This window comes from Bufo gargarizans, chromosome 6, assembly GCF_014858855.1.
Source record: "Bufo gargarizans isolate SCDJY-AF-19 chromosome 6, ASM1485885v1, whole genome shotgun sequence".
Lineage (NCBI taxonomy): Eukaryota > Metazoa > Chordata > Amphibia > Anura > Bufonidae > Bufo > Bufo gargarizans.
The window spans coordinates 355,705,387-355,719,134 of record NC_058085.1 but is presented as its reverse complement, the minus strand read 5'-3'; the positions used below and the strand labels follow the sequence as shown (position 1 = coordinate 355,719,134).

Below are 13,748 nucleotides of genomic sequence, written 5' to 3'. Positions count from 1 at the left end.
CAGTATGACAAGTTTATGGAGTACCCCTGTAACAGGGAAAATAAACCTGTTGCTATATCCCGCTGATACTGCTGTTCCCCACGTTGACTGCTGGTAAGGTTTTATAAGACTGTGCTTCTCTCAGTCTGAGAATAACTGTACTCACATGTATATATGATTGGACTGGTTTGGCTACCCTGTTACACTGCCAGTCCTTCCAGTAAAGTTAACTGTTTGCTGCAAGAGAATTGTGTCTGTACCATCAACTATAACAGGCATATACAAGGCATACAAAAGAGCCTCTACAATATTCATTAATAACAGTCTGTTGGAGTGCTGCTTTAACTGCAATTAACAAAAGACAATTAGTGTTTTATATTGTTATTATTATATACCATACACTTTTTGTTTCAAAGACTGTAGGACTCCATATGAAATTTGAGGGATCCAGAGGTATATTGTGTGCCCATGGACCTTTGTAAGTGCTTCTATTATGGATCCATACAACACAGGTCTGTAACACGAATGAACCTGAGGTACAAGTATGCCAAAAGTTACATAAGTAGCTGCATGTAATTTAACAAAAGCCACATATATTCTACAGACTCATCAGGGCACTGTTGTATGATGCTGTTTATGGCAACTGAAGGTAACTGTGAGTAATCTCACCTAGCCCAGCAGGACAATATTCAGTGTGATATAGTGAGTATAATTAAAGGATATGATCACCTTTGAATAAAAAAAAATTATTATTGCATTATACCTATATTGGGCTAAAATACTTTTTTCCATTTGCAGCCTTCACCTTTTCACATATATTCCAGGCGGTTCCTTTCCCTTCACATTGAAATCTGTCATATGTACTGTCAGACAGCTTGATCTGTAACCTTTGTCTCTGTTCTCCTGAGAGCTCATAAACCCTCTTTAAAGCTGAATTCTTATCAATTTGATAAGAATTCAGCTTAAATGAGTCTTTATGAGCTGTCTGGAATAGAGTAATAAGGGCTACAGATCAGCTCCTGTGACTTATTTCACCGTAATAAGGTGAAGGCTGCAAATGGTTGAATTTTTTTCATAAAGAATGACTGGAAAATGTTTTTAGCCAAAGGTAAGAATATTGTAACACTAAAAAACATGTTCGGAGGTCTCCATAGCCTTTAAATTATGGAACTGAAATGTCCTAATATTTTCTTTACAATGGCTGAGGGAGGGCGGGGGGAATTAAATTAATAAATACAAATGGATGATTGACATGGTTGACTGTTGAGTTGTCAATGCCACGTGCTTCCATAATTTGAGAAAAATCTTGTGTTGACATCTTGGGTTTCTCATTTGGCTACCATACTTCCAAGAGTTACTAGGAACCATCTTACCTTCTCCAACCTCAATTTCAACTTTTTTGTGAGTTGTTTTTGTTTGTTTTTCCCCCATGTAGTGGATGGCCTGTTCAGACATTAGCGCAATGTACCGTATCACATACAATGGTTACTGCATGCTTTGCAAAGACATCTGAGTGAGTTTTAATTAAAGTTTATCATAATACCTCATACGAAGGATTGTGCCACTTTACACTAGTGCAGAGGTGAGTTCTGGTAGATTCATAATGCTCTAGAGTAATACCAACATGAGTTTTCACAGTCTTTTAACAATACTGCATTTTAAACATGTAACATTGAAAAACAACAAATGGTATATTCTGACCTGCGTCATGCAAATAACAACCAATACAACACTGCAGATGGAAAAGGAGTCATATTAGCCATCTCTTCCCTCCAACATGGAGAGAAGCTAACACTGAGTGGACATTATGTGATTCTAGGGTGCTAATGGCAGACAGTCCGAGGCAATATCATCACACTACATATTGTACTGTAGTTTAGGTCATATATGCAAATATCTCTGTCAGAATGGTATCACCAGTGCCAATGTCATTTATATTTCCGCAAGCCACCATTTTTTTTAGGTCCATCCAGTGTTAGGTGCATAAGGTTTATTACCCTTTAAAGACACAAATGGCTAACCAAATATGTGTAAAGGACCACATACAAAGACCAGGAGTAGAGGTGGTGGGGGAGATATGATGGACATTTGTCTCAGAATGATCCAAGATTCCTCCTGGCCTCAAGAGGAGCATTGTTGTTGCCAAGTGAAGGGAGAGCTGTGCACTTGGCAGTAAAGCTCATTGAAAAATGTTGGCCTTGGTGCCATACGTACAATGCTCCATCAGGTTCAATGCTTCTAGGAGAAAAGAGCTGTGTACGTATGACATTCAACTGGGCATGCCATGGTTTATAAAACTATAGTCATATGGACATGCGGTAGAGGCCCCTTGTAACTCTGTTGGTGCTCTTTTATTAATCAGTCCAAAGTGGAGGTGTAACTTGGCCATGTGAATGAGTCCTAAATGTTATTTCTTTATGTTGGACACTTTACAGAACACTTGATATGGTGGAATAGAAGAATATAAGTTTAATGGAAAAAATATGAAAATGAGAAGGTTTCAAATCAAGGGTCACCAATTGCTTTCCATCCTAGATGTGTCCACCACCCTATGTTTATTGAATATTACGGAGCATAAAGGCAAACCGCTCTGCTACTGCAATACAGATTTAGTAGGTGCCCTTTTCCAATTCATGTTCTGCCTTTCCCAAACTATATCATTTGAGACAGGTATCCCTAAAATAATTAAGTGACATATTATTTGACCTAATTAGCTGTTGCTCCATGTCAGGTGATAATGTAACACTTTTGCAATGGGTTGCATGATGGCAGTTTCAATTTAGGCTGCATCTACAAAAATTAACTGATAATGTTGTAAAATTAAAAATCATGAGAACATAGGTTCTGTATATCAGAGGTGCTCAACAGGTTTTCCGAGTTAATGACTTTGATTACCTATCCTCAGAATAGGAAGAGTTTTCCAGGTTAATGATATTAGTGAGCTATACTCAGGACAGGTCATTAATATCGGATCAGTAGAGGTCCAACACCTGGCAAAATGGCAGGCCCGTCTCCCTTACCATTTTCTAAGCCTGGTTTACATTTAGAACTGGCACTGGATACACCAAAGTTATGGAGAGGCCTGCACCTCTTCATAATTTTGGCGGATCCACCGCCAGGTATAGTGCTTTACTAAGACCGGCGTGTAAAACGCCAGTCTTAATAAATGTTCCCCTTAGTTTGGTGAATAGGTTATTTCCATTGCTGATAGGTACAGTTATGTTGGTGGCACCTAATGAGGTTCCTTCTTTCTCATCTGCATGTGGACAAATAGCTAAGGGTTTATGGCCGCGTTCTGAAGACAACTCTAGCTATAACATGGAAACAAGTGATACCTATCCGACATGAGATACAGTACAATGTGTAGAACATAATAGAAAAATTATTGGAATAATTTATTGTCATGGTAACATTAACAAGTGTAACACGGAGAAGTGTGCCATGAGTTAACGTGGAAAAAAAAAGGATATTGCCTCTTCGATCTACTTTGCACCTTGGTGTTCATGGTTCTTTGCAGTACACTTATTGTTATTCCTCTTTTACATGTTATTTTCACAATTGCCACATTATTATCGGTTTCTTTGTATAAGAAAACAGAACCAAGCATTGTACATGTACTGGTGTGCTGTACAGACACGTAACAAGTGAACTGAAAAACATGGCGTACATTTGTACCAGTGCAGGAAAGACGCAAAGAGCTAGGCCCAGAACTACACAGTAGTTTCATTCCTCCATGGCCCAGTTTTCACGTTTCCTGCATTATCGGAACTATAGATCATGGCTTCATGCATGCTACCCTTGAGTAACCCATTAGGATTTGTTGTGTTAAATGGATATGATTGTCTCCTTGGTTGCATCTCAAAGTGAGTATGGTGCACAGTGTCAGAATCAGGCATTTTGCCACAACTAAATATTGCAGTACTTGCATCGCTGCTCTCAGGCTGGTTGATGGTAGGGTAGGGGTCGCTTGCTGCACAACAGCCCCGCCTGTGGCCTGTATGGCCCTCATGTGTACTGTGTGGACTGTCTGTGTGCGAGCTATGGATACTCCCATCAATGCTAGAAGGTATATGGTAAGCGTATTCTCTCTCGGCGGCTGACCTATGTCGACTGAAGTAGCGCGGCTTAGTTCTGCTTTTTAGACACCTGTGAACGTGCATGTTGGGTCTAAAAGCACCTTCATTGTGCACATGGATATGAGCTTCGTCTTCCATAAGTTGTTCACAGTGAATCTTCGCACAGCAAGGTGTGACCGGTGATAGGCAGTTTACATGGTTCTGCACAGCTTGTAAATTAGTAAGTTTGCAATGACCCACCGATGGGTGGTTGTACATGGGAGACTTATTGGTGCATGGCGAATCCTGAATGCAGGTGGCATGACCCTGGGCATCTCCATTTACGTTCACTTTCTGGCGGGCGTTCGCTGGCACGGCATATGCATTTCTTTTCGACGGGCAACAGGACCACCAACAATGCCAAACGTCGTCTCGCTTTGCACAGTGATGTATTAAAGTGAAGAGGCCTAAAGTTACGCAAAAAGCTCCATACAGGCAGCTAAAGATCATATCCAAGAAATGCCCTTGAGATACAGCAAGAGCCCCAAAGGTCCAGGTTGCTGTAAATAGAAAGAGAGTGAATGCGGCGGCTCGTAGCTGGGCCTTGAATGAATGCTCATTTTCCAGCAGGGAAGATGAAATCATGGAGCAAGTTGCCTGAGCAACTGGACCAGCTTCAGTTATATGACTGTGACCCACTTCTCCACCTGCCAACCTCTGCTGCTCTTCCGTCCTTTCCTTTAATTCATACTTGCGTTCGGGATGACGCTTTAGCTGGATGTAGGTACAGAGGAAATAAATGCAGGTGACTAGAACGATGAATGCGACGGGGCCGTAGAATGCACCAAGACTTGGCTCCCATGCCATCCAGCAGCTGTGAACAGAGAGGAAAAATGCAGACGTTAGTACTACGGAAGAAGACACAAAGGTACAGAAGTGTGACGCAGATACACTAGTCATGGTGAGAAAACTGTTTACCCTCCAATTACAGTCGTTTTTATTGATACCATTTTGGAGTATGTATGACTTATTGATCACTTTTTATTCATTTTTTTGGGAGCTTAAGAGATGAAAAAAAAAAACTGTGAATTGGCCATTTTTTTCCCTTATGGTGTCCACCTTATGGGATAAAGATGTTTATATTTTAATACTTTGGGAATTTTGGGAAGCGGCGATGGGGAGTGATTAGAATTTTTATATACTTTTAAAGACTTTGTTCTACCACTTCAGAATAGTCCTTCAGAACAGGATTGCCAACCAGAATTTTTCAGGACAACTTATCCCAAAATCATGGACAACCAACATTTTTTAGGGACAAATTGTAAAACCATAATGAATAGTAATACATTTAGAAATACATTTCTACAGCTCAATATACTGATAAACCTTATTACCAGCATTTACTTTGAGCTGTAAAATGATGATAGTTACCACCAAAAAGATCTAGTCAAATACAAACAAGCCTCCAAAAAAATCTGACACGTCTATTTTTTTTCACAGCTACAGGAAAAAAGTCACCTACTTTTACGAACTGTTCCGAAACTGTTTGGCAACCCTGCTCCAGAATGATTGCTTCTCCCATAGACTCAATGGATGGAGATTACAGTAACTATGTTCCTATGGCAGGACTCCATATGAACATGGCTGTGGCAGGCCTCAGATCTTTTAGAGGGCCGAGGCTGCCATAGCAACCGAACGGATCCCTCAATCTCAGTGCAAGGCAGTCGTTAGGGTCCCGTGAGCACAGCCTTCCCGGGGTTTCACTTCTCAGATGCCGTGGTCACAATTGACCATGGCATCTGAGGGGTTAAATGTCCATGATCAATGATACTGCTGATCACGGACATTGCCTCCAGGTATTTGTTGTTCAAAATAGCAGAAACCCAATGGCCAGCTTCTCAGCAGGCACCATGTCTAAAACCAGACTTCCACCGGACATGTATGGCAGTCCTTCTTGAGGGGTTAAAGGAATTGTTCCATCTTCACTCATTCCAGCCGACCCGGTGGCAAAAGATCAGGAACAGAAACGAAAAGGGATGGAGACAGTGCTATTACCCATAGTCACATGCCAAACTAAACTCCCCAGTCATCATAGGAACAGGAGACATGTGATATTACATGGAGCCCATTCTTTACAGTGGCGCTCTGCTCTAGCTAATAGCAGGGGTCCTGAGCGAGGGCCTAATAAGGCATATAGACAAAAGTTGTCCTAATAATAAAACCTCTCTAAGGGTGTTCAACACAATGTTTTTTTGCAGGGTGTTTTTGGCTTGTAAAATATGCCACAAAAAGTACAGTGTCCCAGTGGATTACTGCTAAGAGCCAATTTATGCCTTATGTATGTGAACCCAAGAGCTGTCTGTAGGTGGCAAAGCTTAGTTATTTTCCCCTACTCAGAGGAAGGCTGGCCGGCCCTACCTCTACTGAGAGAGGAGCTAGAGTGGTGTGATTGCATCAGCCAGTGAGTGGCCTTAGCAGTCCAAGCGTCAGTTGAGTTGACCCCTGCCTGTGCATTGTGAGGCTTGCTCCAAATGACTCTTCATCCCTCTATGCTGAGGACAAGTGCCAATCTCCTGAGAGGGGTAATCCTGAGAGAAAGCAGGAAAGATATCCACAGACTGTGTGTTAACAAAGGTAATGCTTGTTTATGGCTATGGACTTTGCTTATTGTGGAGAGGATACTTGGTGCCTCGGTGCCCACCACATTTATATAATTGTGAGTTTTTCAGGGTCCTTTAAGAGAGACTCAGCACTACTTCTTCCATCATTGTTGCTGCCTATAGACAGCTAGGACTGCAGTAAACGATTATTTAAGTAATAGAGTATTCTATCAATTATTTTTTTACGATTACTAGAGTAATCTAATAAGAAAAACCTTCTTAAAATAACATATTGCTTTATAAAAATGTCCCCCTTTCCCAGTGCCTCCTATGTCATCCACCATGTCCTCCACTCCCCCAGTGCCATCAGATCAGCAGCCCCTCCATGCCATGTCCCCCAGTGCCCCCATGATGTCACTACCATCAGCCCCTCCATTCAGATTGCCATAATGTCCCCCTTCCCCAGTGCCTCCTATGCCATCCACCATGTCCCCCACTCCCCCAGTGCCATCAGATCAGCAGCCCCTCCTTGCCATGTTCCCAGTGCCCCCATAATGGCACTGCCATCAGCCCCTCCATCCAGATTGCCATGATGTCCCCCTTCTCCAGTGCTTCCATGTCCCCCACTCCCCCAGTGTCATCAGATCAGCTGCCCCTTCATGCCATATCCCCCAGTGTCCCCATGATGGCACTGCCATCAGCCCCTCCATGCCATCCAGATTGCCATGATGTCCCCCTCACCCTTTGCCTCTTATGCCATCCACCATGTCCCCCCAGTGCCATCAGATCAGCAGCAGCCCCTCCATGCCATGTCCCCCAGTGCCTCCATGATGGCACTGCAATCAGCCCCTCCATCCAGATTGCCATGACATCCCCCTTCCCCAGTGCCACCATGTCCTCCACTCCTCCAGATCAGCCCCTCCATGTCCCTAATCACAGGTGCCCCCATTAACCCCCCTGCCAATCCCGTTATACATGCCAAATCACAGGTGCCCCTATTTCCCCATGCCAAATCACAGGTGCCACCATTACCCCCCCCCCCCTGCCGCTGCTGCCTCTGCTAACTTTATACTTACCTTTCAGTGCACAGTGTGCCGACACATGGAGTCCGCAGGAGACGCGTCTTCATCCCAGCATGCACTGGGGACCTGACGTCACACACAGCGTCAGCCAGTGTGCTGACAATGTGTGAACGCAAGGTCCTGAAGCGCGGTGCTGACGGGAGGCCACGGAGTGGTGAGTGAGAAGCTTCATTTCACTCACGCCATGTGATTTAAATGAATCTTCGATGCAGAAAAACTGCATTGAGGATTTTTTTGCCTCGATTACATCGATTAAATTGATGAATCGTTTTAGCCCTATACACAGCTATTGGGAAAACTAACTCTGTGAGAATGGAGCTGCGCCTTTTGCTGCTATATGTTCTACTACTCCTATCATCAATCCAGTAAAGAAAGAGTTTATTGATTGCAACCAACGGGCCTTGTTATTGACTGCACCATTTATCCGTCGTCCTCTGCACTACTGCCTTGCACCCAACCAAACTGATCATCATCAAGGGCAAAACACACTACCACCAGGCAGTAGCCGAACCCGAGGGCGGAAACGGTGTGCCCTTGAGTCACTGCACCATCTTAGGGAGTGCCAGGGTGAACTGTCACTATCTAAGCTACTACCATTCCTCTCCTCCTCACCTCTCCTCCCAGTTGCTGCTTAAAGGTGTTGTCAGAGTTATTTTTTTATTCTTTCTATGTTTCTAACTAGGCAAATGTAACAGCTTTCCAATTAACTCACTTTATCTCCAGTGGCTGGTTTCTCATATTTCACTGAGGTCACATGACCTGTGATGTCAGCTTCTCTCCCTGCTCTGATAATGTTCCTGCACAAAGCCTGAGAGATCTGTACACCAGATGTCACTGTGCTAGCCACGCCCCCCTGCACTGCTGGCTGCTGCTTATTGCTCTCTCCCAGGATTCTTAACCCCTTCAGCTGCACAGACTCAGGGCTGAAGTGTTTACTGTGTAGCTGCAGGCAGTGAGGAAACAAATGCTGGGCACAGGAGCTGAAAGAGAAGTTCTGCAAAGCATTGCAGGTAGGGGGAAGATCCTGTGTGTATTAGCTGTGTCATTGTACAGTTAGGACTTGTAGTTCTACACATACAACATGCTGCTGAGTCTCCCAGCAGGCAGACAGGTCACTCAGGGCAGCACAAATAGAGAAGGGGAGCAGTAACAAATAAAACTTAACTTTTAATATATCCATTTTCCCTAGACAGGGAATAAGAGACCCCTTACAAACATGAAAACACAAAAAGACAGACTTTGATCCTGGGTTGGTGTTACGCAATAGTTATCTGCACACCAAATCAGGTGTCGTCCTCCCTAGGCCGGTGAGACTTGTCGCAAAGGCTCACGGGGGACAAACCGTAAAAATCCCTACGTCCTGATCCCAAATGAGGGCAACCGGACTAAGGGAGAGAAATGGAATGGTCTTACCAGTTCTGAGAGAGGCCTCACTTGTTAGCCACGTAAAGTGGGTTAATACAGGAGGTGGTCACGTGCAGCAGGCTGGTCATTCATCAGACGTCCCGTAGGTGAACGGATATCCAAGATTCAGGTCAGACCAAGTACTAGAGTAGCCTCAAGGAAGAAACTTACCCTAGTACCGCCCTGCTTGACCTAATTGGCCCTGGTGACCTAACACGGGGTCTGTGCCCCGCAAGGGGTGGCCCCGTCCGGAACCTTGCCCTGCTAAGGAGTCCCTATGTAACCCTAACGGAGGGTAGACCAGGGACTAGCCCCAAGCTACGAGGCAAGGTAAGGTATAATGACCGTAGTTAATTGGCGTATACCGCAATATGTAAGCGTGTAGAAATAAACACCCGCAATATAATTGCGCGTCTTGTGGTATGTAGGTGCTATATCTTTTTTTTCCATAACTCGGACAACCCCTTTAAGGAGAGGTGACAGGTCCTCTTTATTGGGACTGTAGACATCTATGTGCAGCAAGTTTGAAGTAGTTTGTAATTCCTTTTCTTCTTGTCATTTCGAATGACCTGAGAAGACGTTTTATGGTACAGAAATTGTCCTGTCGATTTTTGATAGTTCCTCATTCTAAATTCCAAGGCTCTGGACACACAAATTTTTCTAGAGATTGTAATTCTATCATGGATCTAATCTTCTTCCTCAGACTTCCCATGAAATGAACGAGGGATTGACGTAACTTGAAGGATGCCATATTTCAGCATGTCAGGTTACCTGCTGCTGTTTTATATGTTTCCCAATTGGCGAGTATAGGATTTGGATACAGTGAAATATATTACTTTAATTGTAGCACAATTGTACCTTACATCTTCCTTGATGGTTACACAGTTTTTTTTTATTGTAAACGATAACTTACAGCGACACCAGAAATTGATATTCCACCACCTGTACAACATAAATCTATAGTATACTAATATAATACTATACTAATCTGATAATATAATGACAATAGAGTTCATATTCTATGTAATATTCACAGATCACTAAACACAGAACACTAAACATTGAATGCTGCTATGAACAGACATGGCCCCAGTGCAAAAACTTGATAAAAGTGATGCCTACCTACCATTAGCCATTGATAATAATGATGTCTTGTTATTTGGCACATGGGCCTCATGCACAAGGCAAAGAGAACTCCTAGGCTCTTCATGTTCTGCTGAGCATGTGATGGAGCATGTCACATCCTCTTTGTAGCAGATTTGTACAGAATCCGTGAGAAACAAAATTCTGTGTGCCGCTTTCTTAGGTAAGGGGTCCCCTCGACATACTCAACCCCATCTGTAGGGGAGTCGCATGCAACAGGGTTCCCCAAAATCCCCTCTCAAACTCTAGACAGGTAAACATACTAATGGAACCATAGATCTCAGCCACACCCTTTTGTGTCAACACCCTGTCAACAGTGCAGGTGATGGACGACATTTAATACTTGTATCCAAAGCCTGGGTTTGATCAAATACCAACCCCCCCTGTAGCCCATTTAGGGACTTCTAACCGCCCCTATGCACTTTTTTGTAACCAATTAGATGTTTGTTTAGGGTATATATATGTTGCAGTTTGTATGTCACATTGAGCTTGAGAAAGACTCTTTGGGTCGAAACGTCGCCTGCCCGATTTTTTTGAAGACCTTGGAGTGCCACGGTTTTCCTTTTACGTTTACCGGATGTGAAGTGGTTAAATGGTAACATTAGAAAGTCTCACAAAAAATAAGCCCTTATACAGGTATGTGAATGGAAAAATAAAAAAGTTATGGCTCAAGGAAGGTACGCAAAAAAAAAATAAAGAAAATGCAAAAATGAAAACAACCTCCGGTAAAATGACTATTATGTAAATAATTCTACAGAAAACATTTAAAAAAAAAATGCTCTGTGCCGTCTGGCTTGCAAATTAAAGTTAAAAAGTAGCCAACAACAATAATCCCTGCTATAGCGCGTCGTTAACATACTGAATAACTAGAGGTTGTTTGTTTGATCGTACAGTAATGCTGAGTGTCTTCCATGGGACTAATGCGGGCATCATTATAATGACTATAAAATGATTTGGAGCCTGACACTTGTTTGGTTAGAGGCTTATTAATTGTGTGTCTACCAGCAGTAATTTTACACTTAGGTCCCTTTCACACGGGCGTGTTTTCAGCGCGGGTGCAATGCGTGAAGTGAACGCATTGCACCCGCACTGAATCCGGATCCATTCATTTCTATGGGGCTGTGCACATGAGCGGTGATTTTCATGCATCACTTGTGCGTTGCGTGAAAATCGCAGCAAACTCTATTTTGTGCGTTTTCCACGCAACGCAGGCCCCATAGAAGAGAATGGGGCTGCGTGACAATCGCAAGCATCCGCAAACAAGTGCGGATGCGGTGCGATTTTCACACACGGTTGCTAGGAGACGATCGGGATGGAGACCCAATCATTGTTATTTTCCCTTATAACATGGTTATAAGGGAAAATAATAGCATTCTGAATACAGAATGCATAGTACAATAGGGCTGGAGGGGTTAAAAAAAATAAAAAAAAATTTAACTCACCTTAATCCACTTGTTCGCGCAGCCCGGCTTCTCTTCTGTCTTCATCTTTGCTGTGCACAGGAAAAGGACCTGTGATGACGTTGCTGCACTTATCACATGGTCCGTCACATGATCCATCACCATGGTAAAAAATCATGTGATGGACCATGTGATGAGCGCAGTGACGTCATCAAAGGTCCTATTCCTCAAAGAAGAAGACATAAGAGATGCCAGCTGCGCGATCAAGTGGATTTAGGTGAGTTAAATTATTTTTTATGTTTTTTAACCCCTCCAGCGCTATTGTACTATGCATTCTGTATTAAGAATGCTATTATTTTCCCTTTTAACCATGTTATAAGGGAAAATAATACAATCTACAGAACACCTAACCCAAACCCGAACTTCTGTGTTTGCCGATTCTCACGCGCGTGCAAAACATATTACAATGTTTTGCACTTGCGCGGAAAAATCGCGCATTTTCCTGCAACGCACTCGCATCTTATGCGGGCCAAAAACATGACGCCCGTGTGAAAGAGGCCTTAGGACCATGATGGCTGCATTTCCTTCTCTGCCCACCGCCAGGTCCTTTGTTACCATCTACATGACTTTTCTTGATAAACGTTTCTTAGATTTGAAACTCAGAAGATTTCAGTAGGAGTTGATGAAATGTAAAGATCTGAAGAAAGAAATGTTTGACTCTGCTTTTTGTAATTTATAATCATTTTTCTCTCTTTTTTTTTTTTCTTCCAGAGCAACATTAAAGGGATGTAGAAGCTCCATGTGAAAGCAAGAAAAATCAGACAAATAAAGCAAAATGTACCAAATGGAAGGAATTCTTACACAAACTCGCATGTCTATTTAGTATTACCTGTTGAAATGAATGGAAACCTAAGGACACTGGTACACAGTATGGATTTGTATGCAGAAAATCTGCATCAAAACAGCCCAAAAACTGCTCTTAAATGTGCACTATTTATGGTGGACTTTGTGTGGTTTTTGGGGCGGATTTTCTGTGTATTGTAACCACTTCATTACCGGAGTGTTTATCCCCCTTCCTTACCAGGCTAGTTTTTTTGTGGTAGCACTGCGTCTATCTAACTGCAAATAACAGATTAATTTCTGAGCCAGCCTACATGTATTTGATATTATTTTTCTCGGGACACCTTAAACCTTTCTTTTGTGCCATTAGATGATGGATATAATATTTAAAAATATATATATATATTTAAGTAAAAACTAAAAATTAAAAAAAAAAATTGTTTTTACTTTCTTAGCAATTTTTTTTCTAACTATTACAAAAGGTTTCAAGACTAACCATTTCTAAAACCATTCCCGTATGCTTGTACCCTGAAAATTGATGCTATTTATGTCATGTATCTACTGGCTGGGCCCACACCGCAAGACTTCAAAAGACTGGAGAGCATTTTGGATTTTGGCGGCCTATTGTTCTATTGCACCGTACTGTCCGAAAAATCTTGTACAGCGACAAAAACGCTACAAGCCCCTTCAAAGTGACTTTTTTTATGTTATTAATCTTGGGGAAACTTGGCCATTTTAATTTATTTTTTATTAAATTTTTTATTTATTTATTTATATTTATTTATTATTTATTAACTTAAAAAAAAAAGTATATTAACCCCTTTCTGCCTGCAGGCTGACATTTCAGATGGCTACAAGTGTGTATTACTGCCTGACCGCTCCAGCTGGCCACGGCACACCTCCCTGTGACTGCAGCTGTCTAATGACAGCGCGGGCACAGAGATCTGCGGCGGCACGGCTTTTATACGTCGGGTTACAGATAAGAACCTACCGCAGTGACGTAGAAAGTCATGCGGCGGTAGGCAAGTGGTTAACAACCCCAATGGTGTCTACGGCCAAACCACAGTTCAGTTTCAATGTATAGAAAATATGCGCTGTGTACGTGAGATTTGGCAAATCTCATTCACTTTGCTGGTGCTGAATTATGTTGCGGATTTGCTGCATGAAAATCCATACAGAAGAACCGCATGTAATCCGGAATGTGTGCAATTACCCTAAGGCGACCCGCGGATTACACAATGCTTT

At 42.6% G+C, this 13,748-nt stretch overlaps 1 protein-coding gene across 2 annotated transcripts in view; it reads right to left on the bottom strand.

Annotated features, from left to right (window-relative positions):
* Positions 1–1,488: 1,488 nt before the first annotated feature.
* The window catches only part of ADGRA1 (adhesion G protein-coupled receptor A1), a 961,549-nt gene continuing 949,289 nt past the window's right edge, over positions 1,489–13,748 (bottom strand). For both annotated transcript variants that reach the window (XM_044298088.1, XM_044298089.1), the window contains one exon: positions 1,489–4,908. In XM_044298088.1, the coding sequence (XP_044154023.1) occupies positions 3,690–4,908 (1,219 nt within the window). In that variant the 3' untranslated portion in view covers positions 1,489–3,689. The remainder of the gene's footprint in view (positions 4,909–13,748) is intronic.